This window comes from Chiloscyllium punctatum, chromosome 44 (genome assembly GCF_047496795.1).
Source record: "Chiloscyllium punctatum isolate Juve2018m chromosome 44, sChiPun1.3, whole genome shotgun sequence".
Classification (NCBI taxonomy): Eukaryota; Metazoa; Chordata; class Chondrichthyes; order Orectolobiformes; family Hemiscylliidae; genus Chiloscyllium; species Chiloscyllium punctatum.
The window spans coordinates 17,888,348-17,905,741 of NC_092782.1; the positions used below are offsets into that span (position 1 = coordinate 17,888,348).

A 17,394-nucleotide genomic window follows, 5' to 3' on the forward strand; every position below is an offset into this window, starting at 1 on the left:
ATCACTGCTGAATAGTTTTTAAATGATGATAGTATCTGGATTTTTAAATTTCGTTCACCAGTACTGAACTTTGGACAGCTGATGGGAAAAGATAACGGTGAAATACAAAATGTGCCTCTGGGAAGGAAAGACGGTCTAACAACAGTGTCCTCTCCCAAGCGAATCAGTCCAAACCCGCTCCACTGGCAGGATCTAGCACTTGTGTTTCTAAAGAAACTTTTTGGCATGAAACCCAGACCCTGCAGGAGGATAACACCAATATATTCAAAGCCTCTGTGAAGAGACAGCGTGCTTGGTGTAAAGATAACAACCTCTCCTTCAATGTCAACAAAACAAAAGAGCTGGTCATTGACTTCAGGAAGCAAGGTGGAGGGTACGCCCTTTACATCAATAGTTGACAGTGTTAAGGTCTGGGAGTTTCAATAACCAACAAACTGTCCTGGATTAGTGGTGCTGGAAGAGCACAGCAGTTCAGGCAGCATCCAAGAAGCTTCAAAGCTCGTTGGATGCTGCCTGAACTGCTGTGCTCTTCCAGCACCACTAATCCAGAATCTGGTTTCCAGCATCTGCAGTCATCGTTTTTACCTCAACAATCTGTCCTGGTCCAGCCATGGTGATGCAACCATCAAGAAAGCACATCAATGCCTCTACTTCCTCAGGAGGCTAAGGAAATTCGGCAAGTCTGTAAAGACTCTTACCAATTTTTACAGATGCACCATAGAAAGCATTCTACCCAGATCCATCACAGTTTGGCATGGCAACTGCTCTGTCCAGAACCGTACGAAATTACAGAGAGTTGTGAACACAGCCTGGCCCATTACCCAAACTAGTCTTCCATCCATGGATTCCATTAGACCTCCTGCTGCCTCACGGAAACATAATCAAGGACCAGTTATACTCTCATCCATCCAGCAGAAGATACAAAGGTTTAAACACACATACCAACAGATTCAAGAACAGGTTTTTTTCTCCGCTGTGATTAGACTTCTGAATGGACCTCTCATATTTTAAATTTAACGTTTATCTCATTCATTGTGTACCTTCTCTACAGCTGTATTCCTCAGAATGGTGCTGGAAAAGCACAGCAAGACAGGCAGCATCTGAGGAGCAAGAAAATCGATGTTTCGGGCAAAAGCCTTTCATCAGGAGTAGAGGAATATTTCTGATGAAGGGCTTTTGCCCGAAACGTCGATTTTCCTGCTCCTCAGATACTGCCTGACCTGCTGTGCTTTTCCAGCACCACTCTAATCTAGACTCTGGTTTCCAGCATCTGCAATCCTCACTTTTGCCTGGCTGTATTCCTCACTCTGTTCTATCACCCTAATACACTTTGTATCGTATGATCTGCCCATACTGCACGCAAAACAAAACTTTTTGCTGGACCTAGGTATATGTGATATTAATAAATCAAATAAAAATCAAATCAAAGAGGTCAAAACAGACTCATTGACTTTCTGATTTGTGAGTGTTTAAAGGGAGATACTTGTTCAGGAAGGTACTGAATATATTGAGAGAATTCATCAGGAACGCCACATACAGGAATCGGAGGGAGCACACCCTGCCTCTTTTATCTACCCAAACATTGACATTATCTGTCCCACATGTGACAGAATGACAGCACCATTGAACATGGACTGCAGCAGGTCAAGATGGCAGATCACGACTACCTTCTCAAGGGCAACTAGGGATTATCAGTAAAGCTAGTGATACCCATACCCCAACAGTGAATGAAAAAACTCTGCTGATCGCAAATTGAACCTATCACCCATCTCTGAACCCATCGAATTAAAGTGACAGCTATCCCAAGGGTCTATAAGAGAGCAACAGTAGATTCTTGAGGAGTGGGTATGACAGAGGGAATTTAGTATGGCACATGTACTTGCAGATAGGAAGTAAATTAGATTAAACACTATTGTGTAAAATTGACCATGACAGGTCAAACCCACTGGGCTTTGGAAATCTTGGATTCTGCTCAGAGTAAGAATCCATCCCATGCTGTGTTGACACTGTGTTGACAGCACTCCCCAGCTTTCCCACAAGGCCAGGCTCAGCACATGGAATGGAGCTGAGCAGAGACAGGAAGTGACAGCAGCCTAGATTTATCACAGGCTGTCCCAGCTCCCAAAAACCCCATTCTTTCTGGGAGGGCGGGGTTACAATTGAGGCCACCCTCTCTTCACTGACACAATGTTTGTAAACTAACCCTTTTCCTTTCTGTTCCCACAGTCAGACCTTTACCAGGAACAGCAAAAATGAGCTGTGGGTGTGAGTCGGCGGAAAAGAATGGGAAAGGCTGATTGTTTTCCCACTGTTCCCTGGGGAAGTATTAAATAACAATTCCAACTTGAGATGAAAAACTAAAGTGAGAAATTGTATCTCAAGAACAGCGGATGAATGAATTAGAGAGCACTGTACTATCACTGGGTCCACTGGAACAGCCAGTAAGAGTATTAGAGAGCAATGTAATATCACTGGGTCCACTAGAACAGCCAGTGAGAGTATTCAAGAGCACTGTAATATCACTGGGTCCACTGGAACAGCCAGTGAGAGTATTAGAGAGCAATGTAATATCACTGGGTCCACTAGAACAGCCAGTGAGAGTATTAGAGAGCACTGTAATATCACTGGGTCCACTGGAACAGCCAGTGAGAGTATTAGAGAGCAATGTAATATCACTGGGTCCACTGGAACAGCCAGTAAGAGTATTAGAGAGCACTGTGCTATCACTGGGTCCACTGGAACAGCCAGTGAGCGTATTAGAGCATTGCTATATCACCGGGTCCACTGGAATGATCACACTCATGAGCTTTGCTTTATCATTGAATGCTCAGGAACTGCTAAGCCAACTACAGGAATTGCTGTGTTTGTTACATTGCCTCTTCAAACCTTTGTGGAATTCTGTGCTATCAGATTATTATGAAATGGCTGGCTAACAGAACGTAACACTGACTCGTGACAAAAAGAAAGTTGATAAAATACCTGAACCTGAAGTCATACAGTAGGTAGCGGCCATTGGTGTAGTCGTCATATGTTTTGGTAATTTGCTTCATCAGATCCTTAAGACTGTTACTGTACCCATTAAATATGTGGTCAGCAAAGAGCAACTTGCCTCTGATGTACATCTGTTGGTAGCAAGGAAAAGGTCAAAGAAAAGCAGTCAATGAATCAGCAGCAATAGCTTGAGGAAGACAAACACCAATAACTGGACAGAACTTTTAAAGAGTCAAGAGTGCGGTTGCTGGAAAAGCACAGCAGGTCAGGCAGAATCCAAGGAGCAGCAGAATCAGTGTTTCAGGCAAGAGCCTTTAATCTCAGATGCTGCCTGACCTGTTGTGCTTTTCCAGCACCCCTCTCTCAACTGATCTCCAGCATCTACAGTCCTCACTTTCTCCTAGAACTTTTAAAGATCCTGGTAATTATGCCTAAACATTATTGCTATCGTACAACAGACCTCGTTATCTAAAGAACATGGCTTCTCCTGTAGATACTGCATGGTGCGGTATCCTCTATCACTAATCACAAGAGACATAGCTTAAACAAAGGAGGATTGCTGGCAGTGAACTTCCTCAATAATCCTTATCCACTCCCTCATACGGGTAGAAGTGACAAATACCACAAGATGCCAGGAATGGTCATCTGGGAAAAAATACCAGTGGTCTGGAGTCCTATGTATATTGAAACCATTTAAAGATATCAGATTTACTTCCCTAGAGGGTGTCAGGGAATCAGATGTGTTTTGGTGACAATTGCTACAGCAAGGTTTGACTTCCAGGTCCTTTTATTGAATTTAAATTCCATGGTAGAATTTAAACCAAGGACCCAGAACGAAAATCTCCTCTACCACCAAATCCGACGTCTGGAGGAAGAACTTCTGCCTTGGGACCCACCAACCCCATGGCATCATTGTCAACTTCACCAGTTTCCTCATCTCACCTCCCCCACCTCATCCCAGGTTCTTGGCACCGCCATCTTGAATTGTCCCACCTGTCCATCTTCGTTCCCAACTATCTGCTTCACCCTCCCATCCGACCTATCACCATCATCCCCCCATCTGCAACCACCTCACCCTGACCCTACCCCCACCCTCCTATTTATCTCTCAGTCCCCTTCAACACCCCACATTCCTGATGATGAATTTATGCCCGAAACGTCAACTCTCCCGCTCCTCAGATGCTGTCTGACCTGCTGTGCTTTTCTAGCCACACTTTTTGACTCTGATCTCCAGAAACTGCAGTCCTCATTTTCTCCTCTGGGTTGCTAGTCCAGTGACATTACCATTACCCCCACCATCATGCCAGGCTCTTTAATCTTCCAAACGTATTCCCAGCTCCCCACTGCAGTCTGATCAAAGCTGGTTGAAAAGGTGCAAAGATATCTTAAAATACACATTTCATGGTACTTTTGCTGATATATAAATTCTTTTGGGTTTGTGGGCTTCGTTCCTCTAATAGTACAGTTTGGAACCCTCCAGAATTTCCTTCTGTTTTTAATCATGAGAAATACAAGTTGAGAAGGTTCCTTAACTTAGAGAATTATTCCTTCATGAATTAGTTCTACAGCAACAAATGAAAGTAAATTTCAAAGCTTTATGCTGTTTATTAACGATTCATTTCCATTACACCCACGAGTTTGGATTTAAACTTCAATTCTCTGCTCACAACTATTTTTCAAATTTACATTGTAGCAATCACAAAATTAGTCCATGACATTCATAATTTGGGAGTATTGTAAATGAAAGTCTGCGTTCTGGAAATTGCCTGTAACTAATATATGGGAATGACACTAGGAAGAACTCAGATATTTTGATTGTATGTTGAAAATTATATGCCAGTGTCACTACCTGTCTGAAAGGATTTAATAATGTCAACTGTTTTGCATTGTAAATCAAATGTCTAAATTTATAATGGAACTGCCCATTTAATGAGTCACACTGTAATTATCCTGTCCTGCTAAAGGCAGCTTTGTAAGGCAGCAATTTGACTACACAACCTCAATTGTTGAGAGATTTCTTTAAGAGGCGACAGACTTACATTTATATAGCAACATTCATGACCGCAGAATGTCCTAAAGTGTTTTACCGCTAATTAGGTGTTCTGTGAACAACAAAGCTGCCTTCAAATGTTTGATGTCAGAATCACTGGACATTAACTTAGAGCTGAAAATGTGTTGCTGGAAAAGCGCAGCAGGTCAGGCAGCATCCAAGGAGCAGGAGAATCGACGTTTCGGGCATAAGCCCTTCTTCAGGAATCCTTCTTCAGGAACACTAAGTTGCCCCTAGTGTTCGGGGATGTGTAGGTTAGGTGCATTAGTCAGGGGTGAAATGTAGGGGAATGTGTTTGGATGGGATACTCTTCGGAGGGTTGGTGTGGACTTGTTGGTCAAAGGAACCTGTTTCCACACTGTAGGGATTCTGATGTTGCAGGAAAAACAGCCCCAGCCTGTTCAGGCTCTCCCTATAGCTCAAATCCTACCCAACACTGGCAACATCCTTGTAAATCCTTTCTGAACCCTTTCAAGTTTCACAGCATCTTTCCGGTAGGAAGAAGACCAGAATTGCATGCAATATTCCAAACATGGCCGAACCAATGTTCTGTACAGCTGCAACATGTCCTCCCAACGCCTAGAGTCATAGAGATGTACAGCATGGAAACAGACCCTTCGGTCCAACCTGTCCATGCTGACCAGGTATCCCAACCCAATCTAGTCCCACTTGCCAGCATCTGGCACATATCCCTCCAAACCCTTCCTATTCATATACCCATCCAAATGCCTCTTAAATGTTGCAATTGTACCAGCTTCCACCACTGCCTCTAGCAGCTCATTCCATACACGTACCACCCTCTGTGTTAAAAAGTTGCCCCTTAGGTCTCTTTTATATCTTTCCCCTCTCACCCTAAACCTATGCCCTCTAGTTCTGGACTCCCCGACCCCAGGGAAAAGACTTTGTCTATTTACCCTATCCATGCCCTTCATAATTTTGTAAACCTCTATAAGGTCACCCCTCAGCCTCCAACGCTCCAGGGAAAACAGCCCCAGCCTGTTCAGCCTCTCCCTGTAGCTCAGATCCTCTAACCCTGGCAACATCCTTGTAAATCTTTTCTGAACCCTTTCAAGTTTCACAACATCTTTCCGATAGGAAGGAGACCAGACTTGCACGCAATATTCCAACAGTGGCCTAACCAATGTCCTGTACAGCCATAACAAGACCTCCCAACTCCTGTACTCAATACTCTGACCAATAAAGGAAAGCATACCAAACGCCTTCTTCACTATCCTATCTACCTGCGACTCCACTTTCAAAAAACTATGAACCTGCACTCCAAGGTCTCTTTGTTCAGCAACACTCCCGAGGACCTTACCATTAAGTGTATAAGTCCTGCCATGATTTGCTTTCCCAAAATGCAGCACCTCTGAATTAAACTCCATCTGCCACTTCTCAGCCCATTGGCCCATCTGGTCAAGATCTTGTTGTAATCTGAGGTAACCTTCTTTGCTGTCCACTACACCTCCAATTTTGGTGTTATCTGCAAACTTACTAACTGTACCTCTTGTGCTCACATCCAAATCATTTATGTAAATGACAAAAAGTAGAGGGCCCAGCACCGATCCTTGTGGCACTCCACTGGTCACAGGCCTCCAGTCTGAAAAACAACTTTCCACCATCACACTCTGTCTTCTACCTTTGAGCCAGTCCTGTATCCAAATGGCTAGTTCTCCCTGTATTCTGTGAGATCTAACCTTGCTAACCAGTCTCCCATGGGGAACCTTGTCGAACGCCTTACTGAAGTCCATATAGATCACATCTACCGTTCTGCCCTCATCAATCTTCTTTGTTACTTCTTCAAAAAACTCAATCAAGTTTGTGAGACATGATTTCCCACGCACAAAGCCCTAATTAGTCTTTGCCTTTGCAAATACATGTCATCCTGTCCCTCAGGATTCCCTATAACAATTTGCCCACCACCAAGGTCAATCTCACTGCTCTATAGCTCCCTGGCTTGTCCTTACCACCCTTCTTAAACAGTGGCACCATGTTAGCCAAACTCAAGTCTTCCGGCACCTCACCTATGACTATCGATGATACAAATATCTCAGCAAGAGAACCAGCAATCACTTCTCTAGCTTCCCAAAGAGTTCTAGGGAACACCTGATCAGGTCCTGGGAATTTATCCACTATTACCCGTTTCAAGACATCCAGCACTTCCTAATCTGTAATATGGACATTTTTACAAGATGTCACCATCTCTTTCCCTACAGTCTATATCTTCCATATCCTTTTCCACAGTAAATACTGATGCAAAATACTCGTTCAGTATCTCCCCCATTTTCTGCAGCTCCACACAAAGGCCGCCTTTGAGGGGTCCTATTCTATCTCTAGTTACCCTTTTGTCCTGAATGTATTTGTAAAAACTCTTTGGATTCTCCTTAATTCTATTTGCCAAAGCTATCTCATGTCCCCTTTTTGCCCTCCTGATTTCCCTCTTAAGTATACTCCTACTGCCTTTATACTCTAATCAGGATTCACTCGATCTATCCTGTCTATACCTTACATATGCTTCCTTCTTTTTCTTAACCAAACCCTCAATTTCTTTAGTCATCCAGCATTCCCTATACCTACCAGCCTTTCCTTTCACCCGAACAGGAATACACTTTCTCTGGATTCTCGTTATCTCATTTCTGAAGGCTTCCCATTTTCCAACCGTCCCTTTACCTGCGAACATCTGCCCCCAAACAGCTTTCGAACGTTCTTGCCTAATACTATCAAAATTGGCCTTTCTCCAATTCAGAACTTCAACTTTTAGGTCTGGTCTATCCTTTTCCATCATTATTTTAAATCTGATTGAATTATGGTCACTAGCCCCAAAGTGCTCCCCCACTGACACCTCAGTCACCTGCCCTGCCTTATTTCCCCAGAGTAGGTCAAGCTTTTCACTGTCTCTAGTAGGTACATCCACATACTGAATCAGAAAATTGTCTTGTACACACTTAACAAATTCCTCTCCATCTAAACCCTTACCACTATGGCAATCCCAGTCTATGTCTGGAAAGTTAAAATCCCTGACCATAACCACCCTATTATTCTTACAGATAACTAAGATCTCCTTACAAGTTTGTTTCTCAATTTCCCTCTGACTATTAGGGGGTCTATAGTACAATCCCAATAAAGTTATCATCCCTTTCTTATTTCTCAGTTCCACCCAAATAATTTCCCTGGATGTATTTCGGGAATATCCTCCCTCAACACAGCTGTAATGCTATCCCTGATCAAAAACGCCACCCCCCTCCTCTCTTGCCTCCCTTTCTATCCTTCCTGTAGCATTTGTATCCTGGAACATTAAGCTGCCAGTCCTGCTCATCCTGTTTCTGTAATTGCTATGATATCCCAGTCCTATGTTCCTAACCATGCCCTGAGTTCATCTGCCTTCCCTGTTAGGCCTGCATTGAAATAAATGCAGTTTAATTTATTAGTCCTACCTTGTCCCTGCCTGCCCTGTTTGACTCGCTTCTGTTCTCAACTGTACCAGTCTCAGATTGATCTCTTTCCTCACTTCTCCATGGGTCCCACCCCGCAACCCCCAACCTTACTTGTTTAAATCCTCCCGAGCAGCTCTAGCAAATCTCCCTGCTGTATATTAGTCCCCTTCCAATTTAGGTGCAATTCGTCCTTCATGTACAGGTCACTTCTACCCCAAAAGAGATTCCAATTATCCAAAAATGTGAATCCTTCTCCCATACACCAGCTCCTCAGCCAGGCATTCATCTGCTCTATCCTCCTATTCCTGCCCTCACTAGCTCGTAGCACTGGGAGTAATCCAGATATTACTACTCTCGAGGACCTCCTTTTAAAATTTCTGCCTAATTCCCTGTAATCTCCCTTCAGAATCTCAATCTTTTACCTTCCTATGTCATTGGTTCCAATGTGGACAATGACCTCTTGATGGCCCCTCTCCCCCGTGAGAACATTCGGCACCCTCTCTGAGACATCCTTGATCCTGGCACCAGGGAAGCAACACACCATTCTGCTTTTTCGCTGCTGGCACAGAAACATCTGTCTGTACCTCAGACTAGATAATCCCCTAACACAATTGATCTCTTGGAAGCCGACGTACCCCTCGTTGCATTAGAGCCAGTCTCAATATCAGACACTCGGCTGTTCATGCTACGTTCCCCTGAGAATCCATCACCCCCTACATTTTCCAAAACAGCATACTTGTTTGAAATGGGTATATCCACAAAAGACTCCTGCCCTAGGTGCCTACATCTATTACCCTTCCTGGAGTTAACCCATCTATGTGGCTGCATCTGAGACTTTACCCCCTTCCTATAACTGCCATCCATCACATACTGTTGCTGTTGCAAATTCCTCATCGCTTCTTACTGTCTCTCCAACCGTTCCATTCAATCTGATAAGATTCGCAGCCAACAGCATTTATGGTAGATATAATCCGCAGTAACTCTTAAACTCTCATTAAACTCCCACATCTGACAAGAAGTACATATCTCTCTATTAAACACCATTTTGCTCCTTCACAATCTACAGAAATTAACACCGTCTTATTTCTCTACAAACACTGCCCCAGGTTAAATTAATAGTTATGGCTTATATTTTAAGCTTAATCAAGAGACATATCTCCAAAAACAAATAATCAAGAAAGAACCCACTCTACTCACTACTGCAGATTCTCTGTAGACCACACTTAAAACAACAATTAACTTATCTGATTCTGAGCTGTGAACTTTGCCCAACAGTTCCTCCAAGATCAGTTGTGAATTTCACTGTTTGTTAATCTTTTGATGTCCAACGATACATGAATTCAAACAGCAAAGGCAGTAACTGTGCAGGTTCTCTCTCTCTCTCTCTCCTGCAATGACCTCACTATTGCTTCCTTTGTCTGTTCTTCTTCCTTTTAAAACTGCTGTTGTTTTGACTTTTTTTCCAGAAGTTCCAAAACAATGTAACAGCATCTAAAACAGTAATTCAAGGAAATCACCTCCAACACCTAAATTACCTCAAAAAAAAAGGAGCAGCCCGTTACAGCCAGAAATGTTTCCCATCCTCCATCTTGGATTACCCAGAATCATGTCTGTACTCAATACTCTGACCAATAAAGAAAAGCATACCAAATGCCTTCTTCACTATCCTGTCTATCTGTGACTCTACTTTCAAGGAGCTATGAATCTGCACTCCAAGGTCACTTTGTTCAGCAACACTCCCTAGGAGTTTACAATTAATCGTGTAAGTCCGGCTAAGGTTTGGCTTTCCCAAAATGCAGTACCTCACATTTATCTAAATTAAACTCCATCTACCACTCCTCAGCCCATTGGCCCATCTGCTCAAGATCCCATTGTAATCCAAGGTAACCTTCTTTGCTGTACACTACACCTCCAATTTTGGTGTCATCTGCAAACTTACCAACTATACCTCTTATGCCCACATCCAAATTATTTATATAAATGACGAAAAGTAGTGGACCCAGCACCGATCCTTGTGGCACTCCACTGGTCACAGGCCTCCAGTCTGAAAAACAACCCTCCACCACCCCCCTCTGTCTTCTACCTTTGAGCCAGTTCTCTTGTTGATGGTACAAGGATGTTTCTGAATTTTGAGAACTACATATCTACAGCAGATCGATGTGCCACCTATGAGTGTTAAACAAAATTAACCATGCTATATACCAATGCTTATGACTCCATACACCAACACCACACACCTTATATTCACATTTATATAAGTATATACTGACAATCACACAAACATACTTAGTTATAAACAGATCAACTCACTATGGCTTTCCTGAATTACTACGGAATCAGATCAATATAAACAAATACAAGTTTGTCAATAACTTCCTGCTTACTAAGTTAATCTGTTGTATGATTTTTGTTCTATGCTTTCTATGTTGTTCTACCAATGCTGTTCTTTAATGCATGACAGGGATATGTGAAGATGATCAGTATGAAGAATGAATGGTCGTCAGTTCCGTTCGACTGTCTGGGACTGTGCTGTGCTCTGACCTTTGCCACTTGCAGGGATATTATTGCAGTCCTGAGAGTTACTCGTGAACTGCAGAATATAAACCAACTCCCTTCAGATCATTTCTTGCACAGAACGGAAACACATGTGCAGGGGCTGTCATGTGTAAGTTGTTTTCTTGGTTTGAGGCTGAAGTTCTGCTTGCGCACCAGCTGAGGGACTGCCAACCCGTGAGAGAGAGGACTAGCAAGCACTCACAATGACGGAGGTAGCAGCTGGCGCTGTTTACCAGCTGGAACACTGAGAGGCTGATCCCACACAAACCATCCCCCTCAACCTTATGATACTTAATAAAAAGAGGCAATGTTTATCTAACAACTCATTTCAGAGAGAGACAGAGAGAGAGAGAGAGAGAGAGAGAGAGAGAAAGCATTAACTTTGATTTCTCTGTACAAATGATGCCAGACCTGCTGAGCTTTTCCAGCAACTTCTGTTTTTGTTTCAGATTATGTAAGTTTGTGACTGAAAGCGTGAGTGTGTGTGAGACAGAGTGTGTGTGAGAGAGTGAGTGTGTGTGGGAGAGAGTGTGTGAGAGAGTGAGTGTGTGTGAGAGAGTGTGTGAGAGAGTGTGTGAGAGAGTGTGTGTGAGAGAGTGTGTGTGAGTGTGTGTGAGAGAGAGGGTGTGTGTGAGAGAGAGGGTGTGTGTGTGTGAGAGAGAGTGTGTGTGAGAGAGAGGGTGTGTGTGAGAGAGAGGGTGTGTGTGTGAGAGGGAGTGTGTGTGAGAGGGAGGGTGTGTGAGAGAGAGGGTGTGTGAGAGAGAGGGTGTGTGTGAGAGAGTGTATGTGAGAGAGAGGGTGTGTGTGTGAGAGGGTGTGTGTGTGAGAGGGAGTGTGTGTGAGAGGGTGTGTGTGTGAGAGGGTGTGTGTGTGAGAGTGTGTGTGAGAGAGTGAGTGTGTGTGAGAGTGTGTGTGTGAGAGAGTGAGTGTGTGTGAGAGAGTGAGTGTGTGGAATGAGAGAGAGTGCACGAGAGAAAGATTGTGTGTGTGTGAGGAAGGGTGGAGTACGTGACAAGTTGTTTGGAAGAAAGTTTGTGAAAGTGTGAGAAAGAAGAGTTATGTGTGCGAGATGGAAGGTACACAGTTTGCGTGTTTATGTGACACCAATGTGACTGAGCTCAGATTTTGACCCAGGCAGTTTTCAAAGTGAATGGGAATAAAGTCTACATGTAACACGGTATGGTAGAATGTTGCTTCAAATAAAATCCTGTCAGGGACGTGGGTTGTGGAGAAAACAGAATTGCTCCTTTTCCCCTTGGTTCAAAGGAAATGTTCCAGGGAGGGGTGTGGTGTGAACCTGCCAGTGTAGTTAAATGTCAAAGTGTGTGGGCTATCAGAAAATTGAAAAGTTTTGGCATGTCTGGAAACTAGCCACAACTCAAATCATATCACACTCAAAATGTCAACTCTTCAGCATCGCAACCAGAGCAGCTGAGTTTCTCCAGATTTCCTGCATCCACAGCATTTTACCTCAATTTTAACTCGTTCGTGTTTATTCCCACACAGAAACCCCCCACGGGACAAGCAACTCTTCAATTAACATATTCTGATACTGACTACATAGCCTAGGTACTGGCTTTAATGGCCAATGGATTTCCCAGGCTGTCTGAAATTCACCAGATCCAAAACAGACAGAGGACAAGGGAAATTGATCAGGATATGCAGTTTACAAATTTTAGATCCTGAGTTTTGAATACAGCCTGAAGTGAAAGGCTATTGGGCACAGAATGCAAGCTGAGAAAGTGCTTCCACTGCTCTTGAGCTGATTTCCCAGATTCCGTTTGGGAGAAGGGGGGGTGTTGGGCGATGGGGATGGGGACAGAGTTCCAATCTCGCCTCACTACAGCACAGCAGTAGCAGCTAATGGTGCCTGCTGCACCATTCAAGATAATGGCTGATTGGATTTTAACTTCTTGCCTATATTCCTGCATATCCCCCGTTAATCTTTCATCGCTTTGGGAGATGAGGATCTATCTACCTCTGCATTAAAAGACTCCATCCACTGCCTGTTGAGGAAGGGAACTCCAAAATTCTAACCCCTCAGAGAGGAAAGAAGTGCTTCCTCATCTCTGGTTTAAGTAGGTGCCCTTCATTTTTAAACTATGTCACTTGTTCTAGATTCTTCCACAAGAGCAAACATCCTTTCCCCATCCACTTGGTCAAGATCCCTCAGGATCTTACATTGCAGTTAAGATATGGAGATGCCACTGTTGGGTGGACAATGTCAAAAATCACACAACACCAGGTTATAGTCTCCTTGAAATCAGGAGCTTTTAGAGTGATGCCCCTTCATCAGGTGCAGTGAGAGAGGGCACACAGACACAGAGGTTTTTGGCAGAGAGGTCAAAGGATCATACAATTAGAGTCATAGAGTACAGCATGGAAACAGACCCTTCGGTCCAACTCGTCCATGCCGACCAGATATCCCAATCCAATCTAGTGCTATTTGTCAGCACATGGCCCATATCCTTCTAAACCCCTCCTGTTCATATACCCATCCAGATGCCTTTTAAATGCTGTAATTGTACTAGCCTCCACCACTTCCTGTGGCAGCTCATTCCACACACGCACCACCAGAGGATTGGAACTCTATCCCCATCCCCATCGCACCATGAAAAGGTTGGCCCTGAGGTCCCCTTTATATCTTTCCTCTCTCACCCTAAACCTATGCCCTCTAGTTCTAGATTCTCTCACCCCAGGGAAAATACTTTGCCTATTTATCCTATCCATGCCCCTCATGATTTTGTAAACCTCTATAAGGTCACCCCTCAGCCTCCGACGGGTCCAGGGAAAACAGCCACAGCCTGTTCAGCCTCTCCCTAAAGCTCAAATCCTCCAACCTTGGCAACATCCTTGTCAATCCTTTCTGAACCCTTTCAAGTTTCACAACATCTTTCCGATAGGAAGGAGACCAGAATTGACGCAATATTCCAACAGTGGCCTAACCAATGTCCTGTACAGCTGCAACATGACCTCCCAACTCCTGCACTCAATACTCTGACCACTAAACGAAAGCATACCAAACACCGTCTTCACCACCCTATCTACCTGTGACTCTACTTTCAAGGAACTATGAACCTGCATTCCAAGGTCCCTTTGTTCAGCAACACTTCCCAGGGCCTTCCTATTAAGTGTGTAAGTCCAGGTCTTGATGTAAATGTAGTATACAAACCCAAATTGGCTGATGGAGAACTCTGTTAGAAAGGAATGTAATTTTCGATTGAACAAGATGCAAATTCAAAATCTGTTTGTTCAAATAAACAAATGTCTTGGATGAAATGCTTATTTGAAGATACATTCAATTTTGTTGAAAAAAACCCATACAATTAGTAGTCACAGTCAGTTAGTGTGGCATTTTAAAAATTCTTGCTTTCAGAACAAAACTTGGAGGCAGATTATGAACTAGGTCTCACACCAATAAGACAGTGTCTGACCTGAAATCTCTTCTTTTGTAAGTCTGCTTGATTGAAGTTTGGAAAGTTAGGCAGACACTGGTAAAACTTTTAATTATCTCGGGGCAGTGACTTAAAACAGATTCTGAATTTGCATCTTAATCAATCGAAACTTGCATCACCTTTCTAACAGAGTTCTCTATCGGCCATTTTAGGTTTGTTCATTCCACTTACACCAATAGTATTATTCTTTAATGTCTCTGCTTATAAACTCAGTGTCTGTGTGCCCTCTCTCATTGCATGTGATGAAGGACCATTGGTCCAAAAGCTTGTGATTTCAAATAAAACTGTTGGACTATAACCTGATGTCATATGATTTTTGACTATGTTTCAGTTAAATCATGATTTGGAGATGCCGGTGTTGGGCTGGGGTGTACAAAGTTAAAAATCACACAACACCAGGCTATAGTCCAACAGGTTTACTTGAAAGCACTAGCTTTTGGAGTGTCGTCCCTTCACCTGGCGAAGGAGCGGCACTCCTAAAGCTAGTGCTTCCAATAACCTGGTGTTGTGTGATTTTTAACTCAGTTAAATCACTTCTGGCTCTCTGAACTCCAGAGGATACAGGCTCAGCCTCTCTAGCCTTTCCTTATAAGGTAATCCACTCATTCCATGCTATTAGCCTGGTAAACCTTCTTTGAACTGCTTCTAATGCATTAATATCTTTGTGTAAGTACGGTGACCAGTACAGTACACAGTACTCTGGAATCAGTCTCACCAGTGCCCTGTATAAATGAATCATAAGCTTTTTATTCTTGCACTCAATTTCCTTGCAATAAAACATAACATTCTATCGGCTCCTTATGTCTTCTTCATAGCTCACATTCCTACAGTGAATATAGAATCCCTACAGTGCAGAAGCAGGCCATTCAGCCCATCAAGTTCACACGTCATCCCACCAACCCTGCATTTCCCATGGCTAATCCACCTAGCCTGCACATCCTTGGACACTATGGGGCAATTTAGCATGGCCAATCCACCTAACCTGCACATCCTTAGATTGTGTGAGGGAACTGGAGCATCCAGAGGAAACCCACACAGACACGGGGAGAATGTGCATACTCTGCACCATTAATCACCTGAGGCTGGAATCGAACCCAGGTCCCTGGCACTGTGAGACCATAGTGCTAACCACTGAGCGAGCATGCCACACACCTCCCCCACCCCCCCCGCCAACATGTACATTGTGTCAACAAGAAACCATATCATCAGTCCCTTCCAAATCAGTTATATAAATTGTGCAGAGTTAAGGCCCAATCACTGACACCTGTGACGCACCACTTATAACATCCTGCTGACCTGAAAAAGACCCATTTATTCCTATACTCTGCTTCTTATTAACCAGCCAATCTTTAATCCATGCCACTTTGTAAGCCCTAACAACTTGAGCTTTTATTTTCTGCAATAATCTCATTGTGGCACCTTATCAAATGCTTTCTGGAAATCTAAATGTAGTTTATTTACTGGTTCCTCTTTATCTACAACATAAGCTACTTCTTAAAAAAACCTCCATAAATTAGTTAAACATAATTTCCCTTTAACAAAACCAAGTTGTCTCTATCTGATTACCTTGAACATGTCCTGTTATAATACCTTTAATAATAGCTTCTAATACTTTCCCTATGACAGAGGTTATGCTAACTGGCCTGTAGATTCCTGCTTCCTGCCTCCCTGAAAAAATAAGCTGGTTTCCAATCTAAAGGGACTTTCCCCAAATTGAATGAGCTTTGGAAAATTAAAACTAACACATCAATTATTATATTGCTGCTTCTTTTAAGACCCTAGGATGAAATCTATCAGGATCTGGGAACTTGTCAACTCACAATTCTAACAATGTATTCAGTACCAACGCCCTGATAATTGTAATTTTCCTGAGTTTCTCCCTCCTTCTCAATGCCTGATTCACAGCCATTTCCAGGATACTACATGCATCCTCTCTAGTGAAAACCAATTCAAAGTATCTGTTTATTCCACCGCCATCTCTATCCTCCCATTACTAATTCCCCAGACTCATTTTCTATTGCAGCAACACTTACTTTATTAACTCTTTTGGAAATATCTGAAGAAAGTTGGTTTATATTTTTGGCCAACTTTCTCTCACATTCTAATTTTTCCCTCATTTTAGTCATCTTTTATTAACTCCTTGCTGTTTCTGCTTCTTGATTTGGGGCCTAGCTCCTCACACTGGCTATGCAGGACCTCTTTTCTAGTTTTACCAGTGTCACTGAGGTCTTTGACATGGACTATAACAGCTGGATTGTCCCACTCCCATTGCAAGTTCCTCTCAACCCTTAGCAGCTCAATCATGGATCTCGGGTGAGATAAAAGTAGTGACCGAATTCACATTACAAACCTGAAATGGGTGCAGAGGAGAGGATGTTGCCTGGGATGGAGCATCTCAGCGATGAATAGAGACTGGATAATCTTGCGTTGTTTTCACTGGAGCAGAGAAGGCTGAGGGGGGAACTGATTGAGCTGTATTAGATGATGAGGGGCATGGACAGGGTGGAAAGAAATCAGCTATACCTCTTAGTCAAAGGGTCAAAAACAAAGGGGAATGTGAAAGGCAGAAGGTTTAGACTGGATTTGAGGAAAGACTTCTTCATTCAGAAGGTAATGGGGGTCTTGAATGGAAGGGTAGCTTCATAACCTCTAAAAAGTCCTGGATAAACACTTGAAGGGTCATAACATTCAAGGCTATGGGCCTAATGCAGGTAAGTGGGACTAGTGTAGGTAGTTATTTTTGGCAGCTCAGACTCAATGGACTAAAGGGTCTCCTCTGTACTGTGTGATTATATGAAACCTGTCTGACTGGACTGAATTGAGTCTTGTTTTCACTCTCTCCCACTCCCACTGGGTTTGACACTCGAGGATTTGTACCACTGCAATTACCTTTTTCTCTTCTACCTAA

The 17,394-nt window shown here is 43.2% G+C and overlaps 1 protein-coding gene across 1 annotated transcript in view; it reads right to left on the reverse strand.

Moving 5' to 3' along the window:
- LOC140466600 (uncharacterized) overlaps window positions 1–17,394 on the reverse strand; it is a 154,513-nt gene that overhangs the window by 6,877 nt on the left and 130,242 nt on the right. Inside the window, exon 17 of the mRNA XM_072562051.1 lies at window positions 2,980–3,122. Within this exon, the coding sequence (XP_072418152.1) occupies window positions 2,980–3,122 (143 nt within the window). The remainder of the gene's footprint in view (window positions 1–2,979; window positions 3,123–17,394) is intronic.